Source organism: Myotis brandtii, unplaced genomic scaffold, assembly GCF_000412655.1.
Source record: "Myotis brandtii unplaced genomic scaffold, ASM41265v1 scaffold775, whole genome shotgun sequence".
Classification (NCBI taxonomy): domain Eukaryota; kingdom Metazoa; phylum Chordata; class Mammalia; order Chiroptera; family Vespertilionidae; genus Myotis; species Myotis brandtii.
Window position 1 is genome coordinate 309,615 of NW_005371106.1, and position 25,982 is coordinate 335,596.

At 42.1% G+C, this 25,982-nt stretch overlaps 1 protein-coding gene across 2 annotated transcripts in view; it reads left to right on the forward strand.

Moving 5' to 3' along the window:
- Positions 1-25,536, forward strand: part of RDX (radixin) — a 96,896-nt gene extending 71,360 nt beyond the window's left edge. The window contains exons 15-17 of one of the 2 annotated variants that reach the window (XM_014530777.1): positions 3,829-3,881; positions 22,797-22,890; positions 24,981-25,536. In XM_014530777.1, coding sequence (XP_014386263.1) covers positions 3,829-3,881; positions 22,797-22,852 — 109 coding nt within the window. In that variant the 3' untranslated portion in view covers positions 22,853-22,890; positions 24,981-25,536. The remainder of the gene's footprint in view (positions 1-3,828; positions 3,882-22,796; positions 22,891-24,980) is intronic. The other variant, XM_014530778.1, reaches the window with a different exon arrangement.
- Positions 25,537-25,982: the final 446 nt, after the last annotated feature.

Here is a 25,982-nt window from a genome sequence, read left to right on the forward strand (position 1 = left end):
TCATATTATTTGTATGCCCAGATTCCTCCGCGCTTGTATCTAGTCAGTTGCTTCCATCATGTAATGTATTATTTGTATGTTATGTTTATTTAATGTTCATGTAAAATTTAGATGTACTTTGATATTTATGCATGTCATTTAGTTTGCTTTTAAAAATACTGATACTGGTTTTAGTTTATTTTTACTTAATCAATATAGCCAACAGTCTATCTTCCAAGTGGTAATATGGGATCAGAGTTTCTGAGATTTATGTGACAACCCTTGGAAGAATTCCTTTTGATAAAGCGTGGATTTATTATATGAATTTTTTGCATTTCTATAATGTATGCCATAATATCCGTTTTAGTTTTTTACACATTACAATGTTTTATCTTCTGTTTTAGACCTGGAAATGCATGAATGCCTTAGACTTGCAAAGCGATACATCCTCCTCCCTTTTCTGTTGTTTATACTGAAAAGTCTATAATTCACATCTAGCATTTGAATCTCTATGCCATCATTCCATTTATATTATTAGTTACTTTAAAATTTTAGCTATTTTGGATAAAAGATGCAGTTTTGTGATGAAGGAAACTACGACGTAAAGAAGATCAATAGAGGAAAATTAGTGACGGAGAGAGAATAAGAATACACAGTATAGTTTCTCAAGTATGCTTTTTCTTTGATAAATTACTTTTCGTTTTACAGCTCAGATATTAAACACTGGTCAGTATTTAAAGATATCTTTTAAACAGTGCCTAATTTTAAGTTTTTCCAACTCTATAGGAAGATTCGTTCTATATCCAGTTGATAAACCATTCAAGTATCATAATCAATATTAATCTGTATAAGTATTTGAGAAGTTTGATGGCGTTAGAAGTTTGGGTTTGAGTTTTTTTTATTGTGTTTAAAATACACAGAAGATTTTAACCATTTTCCAAGTGTACAGTTCAGTAATACTAATACAGGCACATTGTTTTGCCGCCATCACCCCTCTCCTCTCCAGAACTTTCCCATCATCCCAAACAGAATCTCTGTTCATTAACCATTAATTAACTTCCCATCCCTCCTTGGTCTTAGTCCCTGGTAACCACTGTTCTACTTTCTGTCTCTGAATTTGACTATTCTAGGTACCGCTTATAAGTGGACTCATCATATTTGTCCTTTTGTGTCTGACTTATTCCACTTAACGTAATGTTTTCAGGGTTCATCCCTATTATATTGCATGTACCAGAGTTTTGTTTTTTAAGGCTGAATATATTCCATCGTATTTATGTACCGCATTTTGTTTATCCTTTCATCAGTCAGTGGACATTTGGATTGCTTTCACATTTTAACACTTGCCAACAATGCTACTGTGTACATTGGTGTATAAATATCTGTTCAAGTCCTTGCATTCAATTCTTTTGGGCATATACCCACAAATGAAATTGCTATGTATAATTTTTGTAGGAGCTGCCATACTGTCTTTCATAACAGCTGTGCCATTTTACATTCCTACCACCAGCGCATAAGGGTTCCAGTTTCTGCACATCCTCACCAACAGTTATGTTTGTTTGTTTGTTGATAATAACTATTTTAATGGGTTAAGTGGTATGTCATTGTGGTTTTGAATTGCATTTCCCATGGATGCATTTCTCCGATGTTGAACCAATCTTTTCATGTGCTTATTCACCATATTTATTTATTTGTTTATTTTAAATATATTTTATTGATTTTTTTACAGAGAGGAAGGGAGAGGGCTAGAGAGTTAGAAACATCGATGAGAGAGAAACATTGATCAGCTGCCTCCTGCACACCCCCCACTGGGGATGTGCCCGCAACCAAGGTACATGCCCTTGACCGGAATCGAACCTGGGACCCTTCAGTCCGCAGGCCGACGCTCTATCCACTAAGCCAAACCGGTTTGGCTATCCATTTTTTAAATTGAGTTTGTTTTTTGTTGTTATTGAGTTGTAGTTCTTTATGTTTTCTGGATCATAATCCCTTATCAGATATATGAGTTGCAAATATCCTCTCATTCTGGGGGTTGCCTTTTCACTCTGTTGATAATATCCTCTGATGCACAAAAATTTTAAATTTTGATGAAGCCAAATTTATTACTAAAGAGAGGCAGACCGGGGTGGATATGGTGTACACTGGCTAGAGTCGAGGGATGAAGAGAAGACCGTCTTGACTGGAGTAGACGGGGTCACTGCACTCACGCGGATGGTATAGCTGGCGTGGGTTGGGTCAGATTTATGGAGCCTTGAATCCTGTGCTGAGGTGGTTTGGGTTTGATTTACAAACATCTGGTGACTTTGGGACTGACTGACAGAAGGAAACAATTTCCAAACTTAGGTCCAAAGGAACATACATGCTGCTGTGTAAGGTCTACTACGAAGTTCAGGGAATAAAGAAAGCCTAGTAGAACTGCGTGCACTGTGATTAGCCGGAAGAAAGGCTGTGGTCACGACAATTAAAGCACTACCTTCTGAGAACCTAAAGGAAATATCTGGATGTAACTTGCTCTCATGTTTGCAATGTGTAGTAATGTTTTTTCTTCTGCTTATTTTTTAAGTGATCTCTTCTGGGACAGTTAAGACCTCCATTTTTATTCTTTCATCCAACCTTTTGGGGATGGGTTCTTCAGTGGCACAAAAGAACTGGAGAGACACCAGAGAAAAATAGGTTGGATTCTGAGTTCTAATTCCAGATGTTATGCCCTCTTGTCTAATTTTTATAAGCAGGTTCATAATTCTGAGTTAGATTATTTCAGAACATTTCTCTGGAGTCAGATTCAGACACTTCTATTCCAGATGCATTGTCTTCCCCAAAATGTAATGCCTGACCCCGTGTACTTTAAGTTTTAGTGCTGGCTTATAGTTGACACAGAGCATGCTTACAACAACAGTTCTATCAGTGTTCTTTCTGCTCCCAGGTGGTCCTAATAGTGTTGTGACTGGAAGACACTTGAAGGGTTTTTAAGGAGTTAGAAAAATTGTTCTTAAAAGATCATTATGAAGAAGTTACATTCACCAAAACAGCTTAGTGAAGATTATCTCAGAATATATGAACAATTTATTCACTTGCTTTGACAGCTTTGAGCAACAGGATATTTCTGTAGGTGTTTTCAAGTTGGGGATCATATTTGATCATGCTTCATCAACTTAGCTTTTCTAGAGGTGTGATTTGATGCATCTGCTTATGCTCAAATGACATGTTTTTTCCTCTTGTTATTTTCCCCATATAATTTCTAATACAACATATTTCTCAATTTTTAGGCTATAAAAGTGTTTGAATATAGGTAAATAGAATACTTTGGTAATCTAAGTTACAAGTGGATGGTTTTCCTCCACTAGATTTACAAAATATAACAACTTACTGCAGGTATATAGATAGTACTTGACAGTAGCTCATTTTAGTTTCCTAGAACTTTTAAGTTGATTAAACTTAACTGTCATCCCTCCCCCACCCCGAAATATTAATATCTTTTAAAAGTAGTTGATCATAAGTATGGAAAATGTTTTTGTTGGTAGGTACAAACTAAAATCATTATTTGGTAGTTTATATGCATTCTTAAAATGTCCTGAGAAAATACCTCCATTTTGTAAAAATAGAGTACCAAGCAGTATAAAACCTAGAATTAGAACCCAAACCTAATCATCTGAAAGTTTATAATATAGTTTCATGTACTAGGACACATCACATTCTAAGAGAAGCTGATGTTTTAAGGATATTTATGATGAGTTTGGGGGATATAAGCTGTGTCAAAGGCTTTGCATCAAATGTAGACACTATCCACTAGAAAAGGAGGTTTGCTTCTTTAGAAGAGATTATTGGCATTAATATTTTTGGAATGTTCCCTAGCATTAGGAAGACTGGAAGCAAGTATGTCATCCAGATTACTGGTATGTGTACAGGTAAGAAAATGTTCTCTACCACCTCTTATTTTTGAACCATTATGCTTTAGTTCTTAGATATTAGAAATTTAAAAAGTTTTCAGTGTAATAGTGTTATGAAAGGAATGCTGAATGGGAGATGACAAGGAGGCATGGCATTTCCCCTCATAAAGTAACAAGAGTAATACATAAGTACATATAGTCATTCATTCTTCCAGACACTTACAGGGTAGTGGCTATTTATGCAAAGCACTGTTAGCGTTATGGGAGATAGATGAGAGCCTGTGACTATATTGTGGAAATTGTTGTTAAGTCAGGGAGTTGCGACATGGACTCAAATTAAGATATAGAAAATAAAATAGTAAAATACTGGAAGAAAAAATGAGATAAAATGTTCAGGGGTTAGAGAAATGAGAAGTCACTTGGTAGGTGCTAATTAGCAAATAAGCATGATATTAACTAATAAGGCTGGAAAAAGTTTTCTTCATTTGTAAATTACAGCTGCTGGGGAGCATCACAAGGTATAAATCCATCACTACGTGGGCCAGCAAATATTTTAGATTTGTTAACTTAGTTGTCTGCCATTCCTTCCATATCAAATATAAATGTGGTTTTCTTATAATGGAGTCTTTTGAATATGAGCAACTTTATAGATAATGGTTTATATTAGAACTAGAGGCTCGATGCACAAAATTCATGCAAGGGGCTCGGCCCTCTCAGCCCTGGCTGTCTCGGCCAGCCCTTGCAGCCCCTTGCGGCCTCGGCCGGCCCTCGCAGCCCCGGCTTCGTCTGGAAGGTCGTCTGGCTGTTTGGTCTAATTAACATATTAGCTCTTTTTTATATAGGATAGCCAACATTGAAACATAAAGTTTTCTCAGTGGCCTTTCTTGTTTACTGCATTTAACTTGCCAATAAGTTTACAGTTTTTTACTACAAATTATTTTTCTACTTTACATAGCAGGATATCCATTATCTCAAGCAGTACAGGTAGAATTTCCTTCTACCAATTGTTAATTGTGTGGATTTTTGCAAGTTTATGTAGTAATAGCTTGTATCATAGCAAAGTATCAGAAAACTGGGATATTTAAGGATTTTTTTTTCTGGGGTGGAGGGAGAGAGAAGGGAAAGACAGGACTGCTCCCAGGAGCTAAGGATTTTTTTTTTGTATATTTTTAATTGGAGATTTTTTAAAGCATTAAATCATTAAGTTATTACCAAATTTTCTCCTTTCTCATTAAAATTACTTTCCAGCTCCACCTAAAGAAAATTGTGTTGTTGTTTTTTACTTAGAAAAGTATTAAATGACAGATGTTTTTAGGAGCATATATTTTTCATTGGCTTCTGGTATTATATTACAAAGCTGCCCAATAGGGAAGGTGCTTTAAGTCATATATTTTACGGCTAAAGCCTCAGTTCAGAAGACTTGGTGAAATCATTAAAATTCTTTTAAAATATAATTAATAAAAGTGTGCCTACAAAAAAAATGATACATAAACAAAATTCAGTAGGTGCAATAGGATAACATTTAAAAACAAGCCTTTCTCTGTCCTCTAGTCTCCAGCTCTCCCCAGAGGCTACTGTTTTCAGCTTGTGCCTCTTTCTGGAGATTACCTAGACACACACAAGCATACATGTACTATGTAGTTTTTGCTATTCATATATAAGTTATGGCATTCTATGAACACCATTTCACACTTCTTTCAGGGAATACTGTGTATTTTAGCAATCATTACATATCAGTACAAAAATATGTGCACCTTAACTTCTGATGAGCATTTATGTGTAAAGTATTGCATATGTCTCCTTTTTCCCCCTGAACATTTACGTTTTGACCAAGCCTTTTCTGTTACAAGTAAGACTGTGATATATTCTTATACAAACACTGCTTGTGTTTTATCCTCTTAAGAAATTGCTTTATAGTCAGTGAATAGGTTATGTTTATGTAAGATTTTCTACATCTTACACATTTCTAAAATATAGGACGTTTTTTACGTAAATGATGTAGGTGTACTTTTTCATTTAAAAGTTAAATAGTAGTATGCTGATTGTACAATTCTTTTCATAAGTTGAATTTCTGTATACGTCAGACTTGCTTAAAAGCTGACACAGCTATAGTGGTCATAATGTTTCATTTTTGAGAGCCCAAGTGAAAAAGTTCTGCCAGTAACTAATATTCTGATTTCTGCAAATTCTATAACAGGAAACATTATTTTTAAAAAGAAGCAAATCAATATGGTAGGATTTTCCAAGTATACTGTGGTAGTTTTTTTTTTTTATGTTTGGGATCAGATACCTATTTATTTTGGCTTAAATTTATTAAGCACTACTGCTTACATTCTTTTTTTTTCTTTTTTCTTGAATTTATTAAGGTGACACTGGTTAACAAAATTATACAGGTTTCAGGTGCACAATTCTATGACACGTCATCTGTACACTGTATTGTGTGTTCACCACCCCAAGTTAAGTTTCCTTCCATCACCATTTATCCTCCCTAACTTTGGTAGCTTTTTAGTTTTTAATTTACTTTACCACCATTTCCTCAGTGATTAGAGTTTTCGTTTGCCTGCTTTTGTTAAAATGGCAAAAGACAAACTCAGACCATTGCTCAACATGCTAATACATAATGTAAGACACCACCATGCCACCAAACGACAGCAGAAATATTTAGAAAAAAAATTGATTCTGCCTGTTTTCGATGATTTTTAAGGAAGTAGATCAATTTGAGTTTTTTTAACATAACATCTTTTAAGTTACAATAAATATACATCATCTCTTTTTAAAATATGTTTTTATTGATTTCAGACAGGAAGGGAGAGGGAGAGAAACATCAATGATGAGAGAGAATCATTGATCGGCTGCCTCCTGCACTCTCCCTACTGGGGATCAAGCCTGCAATCCAGGCATGTACCCTGACCGGGAATTGAACTGTGACCTCCTGGTTTATGGGTTGATGCTCCACCACTGAGCCACACGGGCTGAACATATGCGTCATCTTTTAATTCAATGTAGTACTGTAATTCTTCCTGAAGTTAAAGTGTCCTTTGATTTCAGGGCTTTCTTTTGTGTCTGTAAACTAGCTCTCGTATTTAACTTTGACTAAGTTCTCAAATGATTTTCTTGGGCCACAAATAGCCTAGATTTGTTTCAAAAGTTCTAATGCTATCTCATGTTAATCGGAAGAAACATCCATTTCAGTGGTGTGCAGTTTCCCTCTCCCCTTCCCAAGATTCACACTGAACCTGAAGCTGATATATGAGAGGCTCAGAATTCACCATCCTCTGGTGCCCTTTCAGCCGCCCAGTGCCCCTCTGTTTCTGCAGTTTTTCTAGAAAAGCTCAGATACTGTCAGTAGTCAAAGCTATGTACCCTGGCTCTCCCCAGCGAGGGTACAAGGATCTTGCCCACATTCTCCTGCTGCTGCAGCACACGTTCTGGTTGTTTTACCAAAGATCCTGAGTTCTAGGTTTTATCAGTTCAGAGCACATTAGATGCATAGCCTGTCTGATGGGCATTCAGAGAGAGTTTGGGGTAGAAGTGAGGTAGCATAATGGACAGGGAATCGCGTGGGTGTGGACTCCCACATTTGGGTTCAAAAGGCCCAGCCACTCACTCTCCGTGTGACCTGGGGAAGCCACTCAGCCATTTGGAACCTAAATTTCCTTGTCTCTTAAGTGAGAATAACAATTGTGATCTTGTGAGCACTGAAAACACATGAAATACTTTGTTTACAGCTTGGCATATTAAAGGTTTTAATAAATAGTAACTTCTGTCATTCTGTCATTTTAATATTTTTGTACGTCTGTCAGTATTATGGATACTCATGTTTGTACCCAAGTCCTTTGGATTCCATTTTTAATGTCATCTGTTTGCCTTTTAGAGATTTTACTTGGGACTCGTGGAAGGTCTTGCTCTGCATATGTTATTAGAATGTGTGCCAGGCCTTAAGTGTGGGGTCTGTCCAGAGCAGTAAACAGTTCACAGTTTATGCCCAGTAGACATAATTTGTGTTTGCATTTTATGGATAAATGGGGTTCCCTTCTCAACCTGCTACTATGGGGGTGCTCCAAGGCCCAGGCCTACACTTGGCTCTCTTAGTGACCTTCTCTGGTGTTCTTCCATCCGTGAGCCTCCAGTCAGACTTGGCCCCTGAACTTTGGGCTTGTATCTACCTGAAATTTCCACTTTGCTATCTAATAGGCTTCTCATACTTACTATGTCAATCCAAACTCAAGAATTCTACCCCTCACAGCTTGCTCATGCATCAGCCAATGAATGGCAAGTCCATTTTTTCAGTGAATCAGGCCTAAAATTTGACTGTTTCCTCTTATTTTCCTCTTCTAACCCACATCCAACCCAACCCTAAACTGTTGGCCCGACATTCAAAATATACAGTATATCCAGAATATGGCCACTTCATCCTCCTCCACAGCGATCACCCTCCCATGAGAGCCTTCTGCTGGGTTTTCTTGATTTCTGATTTGCTTTCTACAGTCTAAGTGCCTTAAAAAGATCCACCTGATCCCATCACTTCACAAATTCCTCCAGGTTTCCCGTCACAGAGCAATAGCCTCATCCTTCTCGATGGCCATGCAGAGCCGAACAGTGTGGCCTGTCGCTGGGGCCTCATCTGCCGTTTCCCCTTCTCTCCTTGAAGCCGGCGGCTTCCTGGTTCGTTCTTTAGCCAGGGTTCCTGTTCCCTCAGCTGGGATGCCTTTCCCCCCAAATACTTTCATGCCAACTGCAGGATTCTGCTTACATGTGGCCTTCCCTTACTGCCCTGTTTAAAAGTGCACCTTGCCCGGTATCCTCTACCCAGTTGCTTTCATTATTTTTCTCTATAGCTTATCATTAACATATTTTACCTATTTGTGTGGTTTATTACCTGTCTCCTCACACTAGAAGGCAAGCTCCATGAGGGTAGGAGTTTTGCTATTTTGTGCACTATGTGTTCAGTGCTAGAGCCACCAATGCCTGGCACATGGTAGATAGTATTACTTGTTAAATGAATGGGATGGGTGGGTTCTGGGGTCTCAGAAGGAAGGCACCTAGTCTTGCTGGAGGGCTCCAGGGAGACTTCCTGGAGGAGGTGATCCTAGACCAAGTCTTTAAGGACAAGTTGTTCTTGTCAGGGGGCAAAGATAGGAAGACTATCCAGACGGAAGGAACTATATATATGTAAACACATCAAGGCACACAAAGACCTAGAGTAGTGGACCTGCCAGTCTATACTGAAGAAATATAAAGTTTGAGATTCAGAAGAGGGTACAGTGGAACACCAGGAAATCATGCGGGGAAGCAGGTGTGGATGGACTGCCATTTCCTTGGACACTTTTAGTTTGGAATGCTGATGGTGTCCGATGAAATTCCCCCCGGGACCCTGTGAGGAAATGGCTGAATACAGAACCTTGGTGCGCACCACCATGTGTGTCCCTCCAGAGCAAGAGGGGTGGTCTGGTCCAGGAGAGGATGGCGAGGACCACAGCGGGGAGGATTGCACAGAATTACTGCACAGAGAGGTGGCTAGCCTGTGTGACACCACCACCCCCGCCCCCGCCCCCCGGTGCCAGGAAATAGAGGCTTAATACAGTATTTAAAATGTGCCCAGGTTTTAGCAACATTGAAAAAGCACTTTCTTGGCATTAGAATAGTTTTTACTTAGCTTACTAGTAACTGCAGTGTTTTCTGCAAGTGTTTCCCACAAACCTATGCAAAGAACAGAAAAATGCTCTTTCTAGGGGTGTCCTCTAAGCTGGCACTCCAGCATGAACTCCACCCCTCACCCCTGCTCAAGTCCCTGGGATTATACCTACGAAATAAAAATGCCCCCATATTTGCCTTCTAGGGATGCGCTGGGTGGCACTTGCATGATTTAATCCATTCAAATAATTTTACCCATTCACTAACCATTAAGTGCCTAAAGTTAGGTCCTGGAGATTCATAGGTAATTTTTTAAAAGCAGTCAGTGTAGAGGAGGAAACAGGAGAGTTAAGTGTGACAAGGTAAGCAAACAAGAGCCTGCACATGAAGGTCAGGGGAGCCACTGACCTCTTGCTGACAACTCTGAGGCTATTGTAATTGTCAGCATTCACCTCAGGAACAAGTGTCATTTCCCCAGCTTGTGGCAGGGCTGAGGGACATGGAGGTGTCTGTGCAGCACTGACCTCAGTGCTGGTTTGCACAGGCGCTCCAGGAAAAACCACACTTTGGGAGTAATTTCCAACACCAGGACCCGGGGCATCAGCTCTGTGAGCCGAGGCTGACGGAGTCGGACTAGAGTCAGCTCTAGCACCGAGTGGACAGGCGAGGAGAGGTAGGACTGCTCTGGGCTGTGGTCGGGAAAGCCCACTGTTAACGTGGGCTAATTCTAGAGATCTCACGCCAGGAAAATGCATGTCATGAATGTTCTGGGGCTGCTGAAAAGCTTTTGGTGGGGGGAGTCCTTTCACTTATTCATCCAAATATTTCAGTGCCTCAGATCTGCCAGGTGCTCAGTAAGTCCTAGTCATTGAGAATGTAACAGCAACTAAGATTTAATCCTTATCCCAATGGGCTTAGTTACCTATAGGAAAGCAAAATAAAAGTTTAAAATTGTATTAGATCAAATCGTGAAATTGCCAATATTAAAGCATCTTTGACCTGTAAAACAGCAAATTCACATCAAGTTGATATGAAAGAAACAAGGGACTGAGTTGGGGAAAATACAGGAATGGTAGTTTGGGGTGGGAAGATCACAAAAAGTCTGTGAGAAGGTGGCATATAAGTGGAAGAAGAGAAGGCTAGGTCCTCCTCGTTATTTTTAAAATATATTTTTATTGAGTTCAGAGAGGAAGGAAGAGGGAGAGAGAGATAGAAACATCAATGATGAGAGAATGATTGATCGGCTGCCTCCTCCAGCCCCACACTGGGGGGATCGAGTCCACAATCCGGGCATGTGCCCTTGACCGGAATTGAACCTGAGACCCTTCAGTCCACAGGCCGATGCTCTATCCACTGAGAAAACCAGCTAGGGCCTCCTCTTTTATTTAAATCATGATGGTGATGCAGTGCCAGGGGCCATGGCTGCCCTGGGCCTGTGGGGCTGCAGCCGGCCTCACGCCTGTCTGGACGGCCCAGCTCCTCAGGCGCAGTTGCTACACCTTTTGATTTCCCAAGATAAGCCAAACATGGCTTTAAAAAAAAAAAGCATTTGCCAAAACCGGTTTGGCTCAGTGGATAGAGCGTCGGCCTGCGGACTGAAAGGTCCCGGGTTCGATTCCGGTCAAGGGCATGTACTTGGGTTGCGGGCACATCCCCAGTGGGAGATGTGCAGGAGGCAGCTGATCGATGTTTCTCTCTCATCGATGTTTCTGGCTCTCTATCTCTCTCCCTTCCTCTCTGTGAAAAATCAATAAAATATATATTTTAAAAAAAAAGCATTTAAAGAATAATACTTTAGATATTTAAGTTGAAATGTAGTTTTATCTGAAATCTCCCAAATTTTATGTTAGCTTTTATTTATTTACTAGAGGCCCAGTGTACGAAAATTTGTGCACTTGGAGGAGGGGGTCCCTCAGCCTGGCTTGCACCCTCTCACAGTCCGAGACCCCTCAGGGGATGTCCACCTGCTGGCTCAGGCCCGCTCCCCACTGTAATTCTTCCTGAAGTTAAAGTGTCCTTTGATTTCAGGGCTTTCTTTTGTGTCTGTAAACTAGCTCTCGTATTTAACTTTGACTAAGTTCTCAAATGATTTTCTTGGGCCACAAATAGCCTAGATTTGTTTCAAAAGTTCTAATGCTATCTCATGTTAATCGGAAGAAACATCCATTTCAGTGGTGTGCAGTTTCCCTCTCCCCTTCCCAAGATTCACACTGAACCCGAAGCTGATATATGAGAGGCTCAGAATTCACCATCCTCTGGTGCCCTTTCAGCCGCCCAGTGCCCCTCTGTTTCTGCAGTTTTTCTAGAAAAGCTCAGATACTGTCAGTAGTCAAAGCTATGTACCCTGGCTCTCCCCAGCGAGGGTACAAGGATCTTGCCCACATTCTCCTGCTGCTGCAGCACACGTTCTGGTTGTTTTACCAAAGATCCTGAGTTCTAGGTTTTATCAGTTCAGAGCACATTAGATGCATAGCCTGTCTGATGGGCATTCAGAGAGAGTTTGGGGTAGAAGTGAGGTAGCATAATGGACAGGGAATCGCGTGGGTGTGGACTCCCACATTTGGGTTCAAAAGGCCCAGCCACTCACTCTCCGTGTGACCTGGGGAAGCCACTCAGCCATTTGGAACCTAAATTTCCTTAAGTGAGAATAACAATTGTGATCTTGTGAGCACTGATTGTAATAAAACACATGAAATACTTTGTTTACAGCTTGGCATATTAAAGGTTTTAATAAATAGTAACTTCTGTCATTTGTTTTTCATAATATTTTTGTACGTCTGTCAGTATTATGGATACTCATGTTTGTACCCAAGTCCTTTGGATTCCATTTTTAATGTCATCTGTTTGCCTTTTAGAGATTTTACTTGGGACTCGTGGAAGGTCTTGCTCTGCATATGTTATTAGAATGTGTGCCAGGCCTTAAGTGTGGGGTCTGTCCAGAGCAGTAAACAGTTCACAGTTTATGCCCAGTAGACATAATTTGTGTTTGCATTTTATGGATAAATGGGGTTCCCTTCTCAACCTGCTACTATGGGGGTGCTCCAAGGCCCAGGCCTACACTTGGCTCTCTTAGTGACCTTCTCTGGTGTTCTTCCATCCGTGAGCCTCCAGTCAGACTTGGCCCCTGAACTTTGGGCTTGTATCTACCTGAAATTTCCACTTTGCTATCTAATAGGCTTCTCATACTTACTATGTCAATCCAAACTCAAGAATTCTACCCCTCACAGCTTGCTCATGCATCAGCCAATGAATGGCAAGTCCATTTTTTCAGTGAATCAGGCCTAAAATTTGACTGTTTCCTCTTATTTTCCTCTTCTAACCCACATCCAACCCAACCCTAAACTGTTGGCCCGACATTCAAAATATACAGTATATCCAGAATATGGCCACTTCATCCTCCTCCACAGCGATCACCCTCCCATGAGAGCCTTCTGCTGGGTTTTCTTGATTTCTGATTTGCTTTCTACAGTCTAAGTGCCTTAAAAAGATCCACCTGATCCCATCACTTCACAAATTCCTCCAGGTTTCCCGTCACAGAGCAATAGCCTCATCCTTCTCGATGGCCATGCAGAGCCGAACAGTGTGGCCTGTCGCTGGGGCCTCATCTGCCGTTTCCCCTTCTCTCCTTGAAGCCGGCGGCTTCCTGGTTCGTTCTTTAGCCAGGGTTCCTGTTCCCTCAGCTGGGATGCCTTTCCCCCCAAATACTTTCATGCCAACTGCAGGATTCTGCTTACATGTGGCCTTCCCTTACTGCCCTGTTTAAAAGTGCACCTTGCCCGGTATCCTCTACCCAGTTGCTTTCATTATTTTTCTCTATAGCTTATCATTAACATATTTTACCTATTTGTGTGGTTTATTGCCTGTCTCCTCACACTAGAAGGCAAGCTCCATGAGGGTAGGAGTTTTGCTATTTTGTGCACTATGTGTTCAGTGCTAGAGCCACCAATGCCTGGCACATGGTAGATAGTATTACTTGTTAAATGAATGGGATGGGTGGGTTCTGGGGTCTCAGAAGGAAGGCACCTAGTCTTGCTGGAGGGCTCCAGGGAGACTTCCTGGAGGAGGTGATCCTAGACCAAGTCTTTAAGGACAAGTTGTTCTTGTCAGGGGGCAAAGATAGGAAGACTATCCAGACGGAAGGAACTATATATATGTAAACACATCAAGGCACACAAAGACCTAGAGTAGTGGACCTGCCAGTCTATACTGAAGAAATATAAAGTTTGAGATTCAGAAGAGGGTACAGTGGAACACCAGGAAATCATGCGGGGAAGCAGGTGTGGATGGACTGCCATTTCCTTGGACACTTTTAGTTTGGAATGCTGATGGTGTCCGATGAAATTCCCCCCGGGACCCTGTGAGGAAATGGCTGAATACAGAACCTTGGTGCGCACCACCATGTGTGTCCCTCCAGAGCAAGAGGGGTGGTCTGGTCCAGGAGAGGATGGCGAGGACCACAGCGGGGAGGATTGCACAGAATTACTGCACAGAGAGGTGGCTAGCCTGTGTGACACCACCACCCCCGCCCCCGCCCCCCGGTGCCAGGAAATAGAGGCTTAATACAGTATTTAAAATGTGCCCAGGTTTTAGCAACATTGAAAAAGCACTTTCTTGGCATTAGAATAGTTTTTACTTAGCTTACTAGTAACTGCAGTGTTTTCTGCAAGTGTTTCCCACAAACCTATGCAAAGAACAGAAAAATGCTCTTTCTAGGGGTGTCCTCTAAGCTGGCACTCCAGCATGAACTCCACCCCTCACCCCTGCTCAAGTCCCTGGGATTATACCTACGAAATAAAAATGCCCCCATATTTGCCTTCTAGGGATGCGCTGGGTGGCACTTGCATGATTTAATCCATTCAAATAATTTTACCCATTCACTAACCATTAAGTGCCTAAAGTTAGGTCCTGGAGATTCATAGGTAATTTTTTAAAAGCAGTCAGTGTAGAGGAGGAAACAGGAGAGTTAAGTGTGACAAGGTAAGCAAACAAGAGCCTGCACATGAAGGTCAGGGGAGCCACTGACCTCTTGCTGACAACTCTGAGGCTATTGTAATTGTCAGCATTCACCTCAGGAACAAGTGTCATTTCCCCAGCTTGTGGCAGGGCTGAGGGACATGGAGGTGTCTGTGCAGCACTGACCTCAGTGCTGGTTTGCACAGGCGCTCCAGGAAAAACCACACTTTGGGAGTAATTTCCAACACCAGGACCCGGGGCATCAGCTCTGTGAGCCGAGGCTGACGGAGTCGGACTAGAGTCAGCTCTAGCACCGAGTGGACAGGCGAGGAGAGGTAGGACTGCTCTGGGCTGTGGTCGGGAAAGCCCACTGTTAACGTGGGCTAATTCTAGAGATCTCACGCCAGGAAAATGCATGTCATGAATGTTCTGGGGCTGCTGAAAAGCTTTTGGTGGGGGGAGTCCTTTCACTTATTCATCCAAATATTTCAGTGCCTCAGATCTGCCAGGTGCTCAGTAAGTCCTAGTCATTGAGAATGTAACAGCAACTAAGATTTAATCCTTATCCCAATGGGCTTAGTTACCTATAGGAAAGCAAAATAAAAGTTTAAAATTGTATTAGATCAAATCGTGAAATTGCCAATATTAAAGCATCTTTGACCTGTAAAACAGCAAATTCACATCAAGTTGATATGAAAGAAACAAGGGACTGAGTTGGGGAAAATACAGGAATGGTAATTTGGGGTGGGAAGATCACAAAAAGTCTGTGAGAAGGTGGCATATAAGTGGAAGAAGAGAAGGCTAGGTCCTCCTCGTTATTTTTAAAATATATTTTTATTGAGTTCAGAGAGGAAGGAAGAGGGAGAGAGAGATAGAAACATCAATGATGAGAGAATGATTGATCGGCTGCCTCCTCCAGCCCCACACTGGGGGGATCGAGTCCACAATCCGGGCATGTGCCCTTGACCGGAATTGAACCTGAGACCCTTCAGTCCACAGGCCGATGCTCTATCCACTGAGAAAACCAGCTAGGGCCTCCTCTTTTATTTAAATCATGATGGTGATGCAGTGCCAGGGGCCATGGCTGCCCTGGGCCTGTGGGGCTGCAGCCAGGCCTCACGCCTGTCTGGACAGCCCAGCTCCTTAGGCGCAGTTGCTGCACCTTTTGATTTCCCAAGATAAGCCAAACATGGCTTTTTAAAAAAGCATTTAAAGAATAATGCTTTAGATATTTAAGTTGAAATGTAGTTTTATCTGAAATCTCCCAAATTTTATGTTAGCTTTTATTTATTTACTAGAGGCCCAGTGCACAAAAATTTGTGCATTCAGAGGAGAGGGTCCCTCAGCCTGGCTTGCACCCTCTCACAGTCCGAGACCCCTCAGGGGATGTCCACCTGCTGGCTTAGGCTCGCTCCCCTGGGGATCGGGCCTAAGCTGGCAGTCAGACATCCCTCTGGCAGCCTGGGATCCCTTGGGGGATGTGTGACTGACAGCTTAGGCCCGCTCCCCACGGCAGCGGGCCTAAGCTGCAGTTGGATATCCTTAGCGATATCGAGGAGGCATCAGCCTGGCTTGAGCATCTGCCCCCTGGTGGTCAGTGTGCATCATAGCGACCAGTTTTTCCTGGTCATTCTGCTGTTAGGGTCAATTTGCATATTACCCTTTTATTATATAAGATTCATTTATTTAAAAAATGTTTTGCAAGCCAAACAATGTAGCTGCTTGCCAGGAGCGGCCCACTCGACACCAATTTGCAATTTTCACTTGAAAGCATTCCGGGTAGAGGGAACAGCATGTGCAAAGACTGTAGGCAAGAGAGGGCTTGACTTGTTCAGGGAACAGAAAAGAGGGCAGTATGTCCAGATCTGAATGAACCCGTAGGAGAGGGTGTGTGAATGAGGTTGGAAAGGAGCCAGACCCAAGGAGCTCACCACAGTATAGGGGCAGAAGTGCAGGATAGAAGTACAAGTTTAGTGGGTGCTCCACTCTACAAGCGTGTACCCAGGACCACAGAGCTGCATCTGCCTGGAGGAAGGGGTACCTTTTCCTAAGCCACACAAAGATGCCATGAATGCTGCAGGTCTCCCTGCATTTTCCCATTTTACAGTTCAGTAAAAGCCCCAAAGGCAACCGTAGTGGCCGAGCCTGCATCTGGCTTTGGTTTTCTTGGAATTGGAGGCCCATATCCTTTTGACCACAAAACACTAACTACCTTTCCAATTGAGATCTGAGTCCATGACAGTGCCCTTTGGAGGGTGCTCGTCTGCGTCACTCAAAGGGAATTCACCCATTAATGTAGAGCCCAAAAAAGGACTTTAAATATTAAATTGCATATAGAGTAACAGCTGGAGACTCAACCCGAGCACACTGAAGACCAGGCTCCTTCAACTATGTTGTGTGGGGCTAGTGCAGGGGTGGGCAAACTTTTTGACTCGAGGGCCACAATGGGTTCTTAAACTGGACCGGAGGGCCGGAACAAAAGCATGGATGGAGTGTTTGTGTGAACTAATATAAATTCAAAGTAAACATCATTAAAAAAAAGGGTACGGTTTTTTTTTTTTTAGTTGCAGTGCCCTTTGGAGGGTGCTCATCTGCGTCACTCAAAGGGAATGCACCCATTAATGTAGAGCCCAAAAAAAGGACTTTAAATATTAAGTTGCATATAGAGTAACAGCTGGAGACTCAATCCCAGCACACTGAAGCCCAGGCTCCTTCAACTATGTTGTGTGGGGCTAGACACCAACCTGTTATGGGTTAGTGCCTCATTTTCAAGGAAAGGTGAGTGTAGCTTAAAGATGTACAGTTGAAATATATGAATTACTCTTGTGAGACAGCATCCTTTTCTTATGAGTGCGGAAGCCCTCAAAATCAAAAGAGTCTCTGCTCAGGGATCTTAGAAACCTAGAGGAAGATGAAATTCAAGAAGTAAAGATGGATATGGATAAAAATGGGATTTTTCGGCCACCCAATAGGTGTTGGATAAAACATTTCAGGAATTCAGTGAGCAGGTCTTCAGTGACGTGATATGAACTTGGCCTGGAAATGTTCAAGAGGCCGAGGATCAGAGGGAGCAAGGCTAGGGCATCAGGGGAAGGAGGGCGGTGGCCGCAGTGTGAGGCCCGGGAAAGAAGTCCGCGTGCAGCACGGAGAGAGCTTGCAGTTTAAATGAAGCACCCGAGGGTGGGGGTGGGCAGATGCTGAGTTAGCTTTCAGCACTAAATGTGTAGAGCTCTTCATGAAAACCCACCGCCAGTTCAAGTATTAGAATATTTGAAGAGAGAAAGCATAATTAATGACATCTCCCCGATGCTCTATGTAGGGTTATTTAATTTACTTTGTAGATAAAAATGGATCTGATTTAATTATTTTTATTATTTTTTAAGCTGATAGATGTTTTTATCTGTAGAATTAAAATGAAAATTGCATTTTAAAAGTAAAAATCAATATGCCTATATTTTGCTTTTAGATTGATAGAGTCATAATCAAATTAAAGCAGAAGTTGGCAAACCTTTTCTGTAAAGGTGCAGATATTAAATGTTTTCAACATCGTAGGCCAAATTGTCTGTCACAATTACACACGTTGCTGTTTTAGTACAAAAGCAGCTATGGGCATATGTAATGAATGCCGCTGGCTGCCTGCCAATGAGACTATTTACAGACACTGAAATCCGCATTGTAATTAATTTTCACCTGTTATGAAATATTTGTCTTTGGATTAAATTTAAAAAATTACGGTCTCACCCGGCCGGCATGGCTCAGTGGTTGAGCATCAACCTATGAACCAGGAGGTCACAGTGCAATTCCTGGTCAGGGCGCAGGCCTGGGTTGCAAGCTTGATCCCCAGTGTGGGGTGTGCAGGAGGCAGCTGATCAATGATTCTCTCTCATCATTGATATTACTATCTCTCCCTTCCTCTCTGAAATCAACTTAAAAAAAATACAGTCTCTACAAAAACAGGTGGGGAGCAAATTTGGTCCATGAGCTACAGTTGCTGACCCTGCATTGGAGGTGTTATAAAACAGTCATGTTTTTCCCAAGGCCATGGTCTGCTTTTCTCAGCTCTCCATAGTTCTGATGGTGGTGTGTGTGTGTGTAAGAGGTTTCCTTACACATTAGAAAAACTTCCAGGGTGGGAGGTGGAAGAGGGCATAGAGGGGATGAATGGTGATGGAGAAAGAAATAAAAAACAAAGCAGCCCGGCCTCAGTGGCTCAGTGGTTGAGGAGATCAAGGTTCGATTCCCAGTCAGGGCACATTCCCAGGTTGCAGGCTCGATCCCCAGTAGGGGGCGTGCAAGAGGCAGCTGATCAATGATTCTCTCTCATTATTGATGTCTCTATCTCTCCCTCTCTCAAGTAAAAAAAATACATATTTAAAAAAAAACACAAAAAACTTCCAGTAGTGATTCGCAAACTGGCTTGCATCAGGATCACCTGAGAGTTTGCTAAAATGCAGGCTGAGGGCCCGCACCCCGAGTTTCTGGTTCAGTACATCCACGGGGCCCAAGCACTTGCATTTTAAGCAGGTGAGGCAGTTGCTGTTCTGGGCCAGCACTTTGAGAACCGCTGGTTTAGAGCTGAGGGTGCCCAGCACTGTGGGAACAACAGGTGGCCTCTACTCAGTGGCCCTAGAGTAACTATTGACTTTGCTGCCTCGATGATTTCTGTGAGAATCCAAAATTCTAATAGTACGCGACCAAAGGTAATTTGAACCAAATGTATAACTTCCCCATCTATTGGAGTATTTTTCTGCCATCAATTTCTGTTTTAAACACCTAAGAACTAGAGATTGTTTTACAACAGTGTTGGGGAAAGATGTGTACCTAGGAGAATTATAAATAAAGGGATATATATTATTATGTATAGTATATATTATGAAAACATGTAATTATATATGTAATAGATACCTTGTATCAGTTTTTATTTTTTAATATGTTTTTATTGGTTTCAGAGAGAGGGAGAGGGAGAGAGGGTTAGAAACATCAATGATGAGAGAGAATCATTGATTGGCTGCCTCCTGCACACTCCCTTCTGGGAATGGAGCCTGAAACCTGGGCACATGCCCTAACCAAGAATCGAACCTTGAACCTATGACTTTTTAAAAAAATATATATATTTTATTGATTTTTTTATAGAGAGGAAGGGAGAAGGATAGAGAGTCAGAGATATCGATGAGAAACATCGATCAGCTGCCTCCTGCACACCCCCTACTGGGGATGTGCCCGCAACCAAGATACATGCCCTTAACTGGAATTGAACCTGGGACCCTTCAGTCTGCAGGCTGATGCTCTATCCACTGAGCCAAACTGGTCAGGGCAGAACCTATGACTTCTTGTTCATGGGTCTACACTGAATTACTGAGCCACACTGGCCTGGCTGATTTAATATTTTGACATTTGAATTTTTACAGCTATTTCCTTTCTTGCTGTGCCTTCTCTTTTCACATTTTTATTATGGATAAAAGTTTTAAATTTTATTGTAGCTTAATTTAGAAAATTTTGCCCTTATGATTTGGGGAGTTTTTTTTGATGGGTATCTTGTTTAGAAAATTCTCTTCTTTGAGGTCATGAAGATGTCTTCTATATTTTCTTCTAAAAGTATTGAGTTTTAAAAAATTTCTTCTAAAAGTTTCCTTGTTCTCACTCTTGAGACTTTAGTCCAGCTAGAAATAACTTTTGTTTATGGTGTGAAGTGTAAATCCATTGTTTTCTGTCTGGATGACTAGTGTCTTAATACTTTGGCAGTCCATCCCTCCGCCACCAATGGCATTGCCATTTCTTACCTGTGTCAAGGGAGCACATGGATAGCCTGTTCCATGGCCAACTTGTCTATCCCTGTGTCAATACCCTTCTGTCTTAGTTCCTATATCCTTAGCTTTCTATGAGCCCTAGCGACTGTTAGAGCTTTCTTTAAAAGTCTCTCCAGCTTGTTTTGATAATAATTCCTGGTTAGTTTGGGCTCTTTGTTCTTCTACATAAATTTTAGAATTCCTAAAGTGTATGAGAAAAAAAGGACTTTTGGTTTGAGATGTATTAATAGACTAATTTGGGAGGAAGTTACATCTGTTTAATATTAAATATTCCTGGTCATGAATATGTTAATTTTCTCTACTTATTGATGTCTCTCTTAATGCCTTTCAGTAAAGTTTAACATTTTCCATTAAGATAATACATTTTTTGTTAGGTTTATTATTAAGCATCTCATTCTTTACTATCTTTTAAGAGTTACATTTTAAAACTCCTGGTGGCTGGTGTGTAGAAATGAAATAGATTGTTTGCTTATATTCAGGAACCTTGCTAAACTCTTATTGTTTCTAAGCATTTGTGAAGTCTTTTGGGCTTTCTACAAGAATAGTCATCTCCTGCAAATAATGACAGTTGTCAGTCTTTCGCAATCCATAGAACATTGACTTCTTTTCCTTCTCTTTTCGAATTGACGGAAACATTCAGTACAATGTTCGACATAAGTGGCCTCTCATTTCTGATTTAAGAGGAATGCTTCTAACTTTTCCAACATTAGCCACTATGTTTGCTGTGGGTGTTCGGTACATGCCCTTTATCGGGTTAATGAAACGTCCTGTTATATACATTTGCTTGTTCTGCTGGAGGTTTTTGTTTTGTTTCATTGTGAGTTGTGTTTTTTTTTTTTAAATAAAAAGGTTTAAAATTTGTCAAATGTAACATCTTGTGTATAGTGAGATAATGTGTATGTGTTTTTTGTGTGTAACTTATTGGATCAGATAAGTAGATTTTCTGCTATTAAACCAAGTTTGTGGGCCTGGGCTAACCTGATATAGGATATAACCTATGGCTTGGAGCTCCTCCAATCCTGAGCCCCTGTACTGAGAATATTCTGCTCCTCTGATTTGTGTGTATCTGCCCCTCACTCCCCTTCAAGGGCTGTCTTCAACCAACTAATTTTAGTCTCATGGCGCCATCTGGTGGCAAACTTTGGAAATTTCTGACTTGATATTCACCTTTCTTCTCAAGGAAATGGAGTTTCCTGCGTTATCACTGTATTCTATTTTCTTTCTGGTACCTTATGTTTATCCACTTCACTCTCCTTTCTCTTGATGTCCATGTAAATCATTCACATTTCCTTCCTCTGCTCTTTCTTCCTTCATTCCTCAGTTATGAGCATAAACAACCTCAGTTACGGTTAATCATGGTGACTAAGGAAAAACACAGTAATACATTTTTAAATGACATTTGATATGATAAAGTGTCAGCTCTGCTAACCTTCCAAGTCCTCAAAATACTTCAAAGTCCCTTTAAAATGTTCTTAAGTTTCCAGTACTACTTAGTCATCTAATTAATTTTGCCCAGTTTAACATTAAGCCAAAGTATCAAAGAAAAATTATAATAGTGTTAATATGTTTCATTGTTTCTATCTTCTTTTATTACTGGCCCGGACAAATTTGCATTTTACTGCAAAGACTCAGTTTTTCATTATGGGTTACACTGCCTGGAAACCGAACTGCCCTCTATAGCATGGTTTCCATGGGCAACAGCCCACCGCAGGTGCTCTTGTGGCACATAACTGATTTATAAGATAGAAATCGCCAGTCACTGACTTTCTACTTGTTGAACCCTAAGCATGAAAATACTGTGAGCAATGCTCTTCCCACTCAGAGGGCTGGCACTGGGCTCCCCATGGCTGGGGTAGCAGTTGCTTTGTGGAGTTAACTGTGACTGTCCTGGTGTCTCAGGGCTGTATCTGAGAATGGCTGGTGAGTCAGCTGGAGAAGACAGACCAGAGAAAGGAGGGCTGACCCTGATCTCCTGAGCCAACATGGCCGCAGGAGAGGTTGCTTTTATTGTTTGTTTGTCTTCCCCCACACCAGGCTTTTAGTTGGCAGGTAGAGGCTAGGGAGCATTTGCTTATTCCAGGATAGCAACTGTTGACTTCAAAGTAGGCCCCACAGAGTATCTTGGGTCCGTAAGTCTGATTGGTGCTTAAAAAACATTTTAAAAGTGCCCACTAACCAAGAGAACTGCAGATAACATATACACTCACTCTCAAGCAGTATTCTAATACTTACAAAGCTTTGATGTGTATGGCTTTGAGATCCATTATTCATGTGAAACGGACTAGTTTGTGTAGAGTTGCTGCAACTGTTAGAATTCTAACGTCTATTTAAAAGGAAGATTTAATGTTTTTATTTTTATATTGTAATAATGGGAGATTCGAAAGTGGATTGGAAAAAAGATTAAGAAGGAGATTACATGGTTACCAAGAGGCCCTCCCTAATCCAGGGTGACCAGTCCTCCTGGCATTCCGTACTACTTGGCTTCCTTCTGTGTTCTTTTGCTAAATGCTTTCTAACCTCTTGATGTCTCTTTTGAAAGGTGGGGACCCAAACTGTATGCATTCTTCCAGATCCGTTCTTGCCAAAACAGCATAAAGCAAATGTAACAAGAAGAAGGCTCCCTCCTTCACTAGGTAAGTACTAGTAGCAGCTGTGGCCAGGGCCAGCCCACCTTCCCATTAGACCTGCCACATCTGTTTACTGCCAAGATGCTAGGACTCCACAGTATCGGAATTCTCAAAGGACCTGACTCAGAGCAACCCTACCATTATAGCATCTAATCCCACCCCTTCCAGATCTTTCTCAGCTATTTACATCTCTTGGGCTCTATGCCAGTCAAAAACATCTTCTTCCAATTGAATAATTTTGAGGTCAGATAGTTTATCTTATTATTACTTTTGTTGTTGTTAATCCTCACCTGAGGATATTTTTCCCAGTGATTTTTAGAGAATGTAAGGGAAGGAGGGAGGAAGAGAGAGAGAGAGAGAGAGAGAGAGAGAGAGAGAGAGTCTTCAATGTGAGAGAGACATATCGATTGGTTGCCTCCCACACATGCCCCAACCAGGGCCAGGAATCAAACCTACGTATGACCCTTCCGTGTGCAGGCCAGTGCTCTAACCACTGAGAACACAGGCTAGGGCCAGATAGCTTATTCAACTGAGATTTTACTTATAATCCTGGTGAACTGCTGCCTGATTGCACCGGCTGCTTTAGACTGTTCTCTTACCTGTGTGAAGGAACACCCTTGATGGGGAGTATTATGGTGCGAGCTCACACATAGGCCACTTGTGTGCTGCTGTTGGTTTTTCTCTTATTTTAAGAAAATATTTAGATATACTTAAAAATGAAGGACCACACATACATATTGAGTAGACGAATTCCAGAACTGGTTCATAAGCCAGGTTACTCTTATGCATTGATCTCAATTTGGAAATGTTTAAAAATCATTGATCAACGTGATTACCATGACAGCAGCTTGCTTTACAATTCATTCATTTCTTTGGCAGACACTGTGTTGGCTCACCCCTTTCTAAATAAAACCACAGCGATGCAGTTTATCTAGTAGATCTTAAATGGTTCTTTTGAGTTCCTTCAGCTTGCTGACTCAGCCTCCCCATGGTCTGTGATTGGTAAAATCCCCCAAATTAAAATTTGCCTGATGTCTTGCAGTTTTTCCTCACTGACTTTTATCCGATAATGGTTTTGCTTTTTAGAGCAAAGACTTCAAGTGAGTTTGACTCCATCCTGTTGCTGTCAGAAGTAGGAAAGTAAATTTTCTGAATGACTCACCGGAAAAGTCAAGATCAAATGACAGAGATTTGGAGTTATCCAGAGATGAATTTATCAAAGGATCACAGAATTGGCACAGAGTGGGCAGCCTCAGAAGTGCTGGGCCCCTCCCTCCACAAGTGATCATAATGTTACTGACCCAAGAAAAAGGACAGGGACTTCTCAGTGATTTTCTGGTCCTTCTCCTCCAGACTTTGGGCTTTTTCCATCAAACTCTCATCCTGCCTTTTTGTGGCCTGTGGGATTGTGGTGGTGAGAAATCAGGGGGCCATCTAAAGGCACAGGCAAGCTCGAGCTGGTGGTTTCTCCAGCGATAGGATGCCCTGCAGCCTCAGGCCAGGCTCAGACCCACAGGCTTCTTGCTCGCAACCTGCAGGCCTTGTCCTTTCTCTGAGCACGAGGCTGATTTCAGCTCAGGAGGCTGTTAGACCTGAAGACACTCTCTCCTGGACCCCGGGGTTGGGGAGTGGCCTGACGAGGGTAAGACGGAGCTGGTGTAAATACAGTGAGCTCACCCCCTGGGCACACATACCCCCTGGGCTGCTCTGTGACCTCTCTGGTGATTCACGTCCCAAAGGTTTATATGACTGACATGAAAGGAAGTGTCTTTATACCGGGATCTCATATCCACATCCAGATTCTGGACCTGCAGGTTGCAAGATCTATGTTAGGTTCCCAAACATCATGCTAGCCTGGCTGAGCTCAGAGGGCAGAGTCTGTGGCCCACCCTGGTTTGGGAGCAATCTGTATGTCACGGCGTTGCATCCATTTGCCTTCGTAATTCAACAGTGAACGCAACCAGCTAACTGCTACTTATGACCTGTGGAGAGGTTTTCAGGGTCTCGTGCCCATTTCAACCCTATTATGGTAATATTTGTCTCATTGTCTTCTTTCTTACTTAACTTTCCTGTTCCCTTTCTATGTCTTCATGCAGGTCCCTGGCATCTGACATATGGCGAGCTTTGGGATACAGACTTACCAAGACATGCCTGATGTTCTGAATGTGAATACCCCCACCCAAAGCCAGAGTCTCAGCTGGATGGGCACGTGTCCTGAAACCAGGGCTCTTACAGAGGGTTCTCTCCACATCTCAGTTTACTGTTGGTTTCCCTTTCTTGTTATCCTCTCTCTCTCCACACCCCTCTCAGCTGCCTTTCGTAGGGACACAGCTTGGAAAGATGGGCCGGGACTGGAGGACTCTGCATTGCTCCCGGCAGCCCTGAGCCAGCGTCTACTGCATCCCATCTCCAAAGCACTGTGCCCCAGGCGCGCCGGAAGGCACCAGCTTCTGAGAGCCCACTTTTTCTCTGCATGACTAGCTTGTAAGGAGAGAGAGAGAGAGAATTTCCAAGAATTTTCCACTTTTTCAACAGCTCTGATTACTTGCGCCCATCTGTGAAATCTGGAGACACTGATGCAACATTCCTCTTTCTGTCTGGGCTGTTTGTATAATTGTATATAAATGTAGCAATAAATCTATTCTAACAGCAGCCGGGCACTACTTTCCACTCGATTCTGCATGGTGATGGCACGCGTGCATATCGCGTTCTCAAGGGACTGCCCTATTGCCCCATCTCAGGTTCTCACCTTCTCTGATTTCACAAAGTGTTAGTTTGAGTTGGCCCGGGTGTGGAGAAAGAAGGTTGGGGAGTCCGGTAGCAGAACTGGGACACGAAGCAGCATGATTAATTCACTAGGTGGCACTATCCCTGGCACTCCGAGGTGGCTTGAATGTCTGGGACTGAAGCTCAGAGGATTGGGTGGCAGTTTGAGACATGAGTCAGCTATTTTTGTAATCACTCTTACATCCTGCAAGAATGCATTGCACAGCCATTATGTGGCAGGTGCTTACCTGCTGGGCACAAGGATACCCATTAAAGACTTTCAGAGAAACTACAGAGATGGAAAATTCAATATCACATTGGCAGATTTTGTG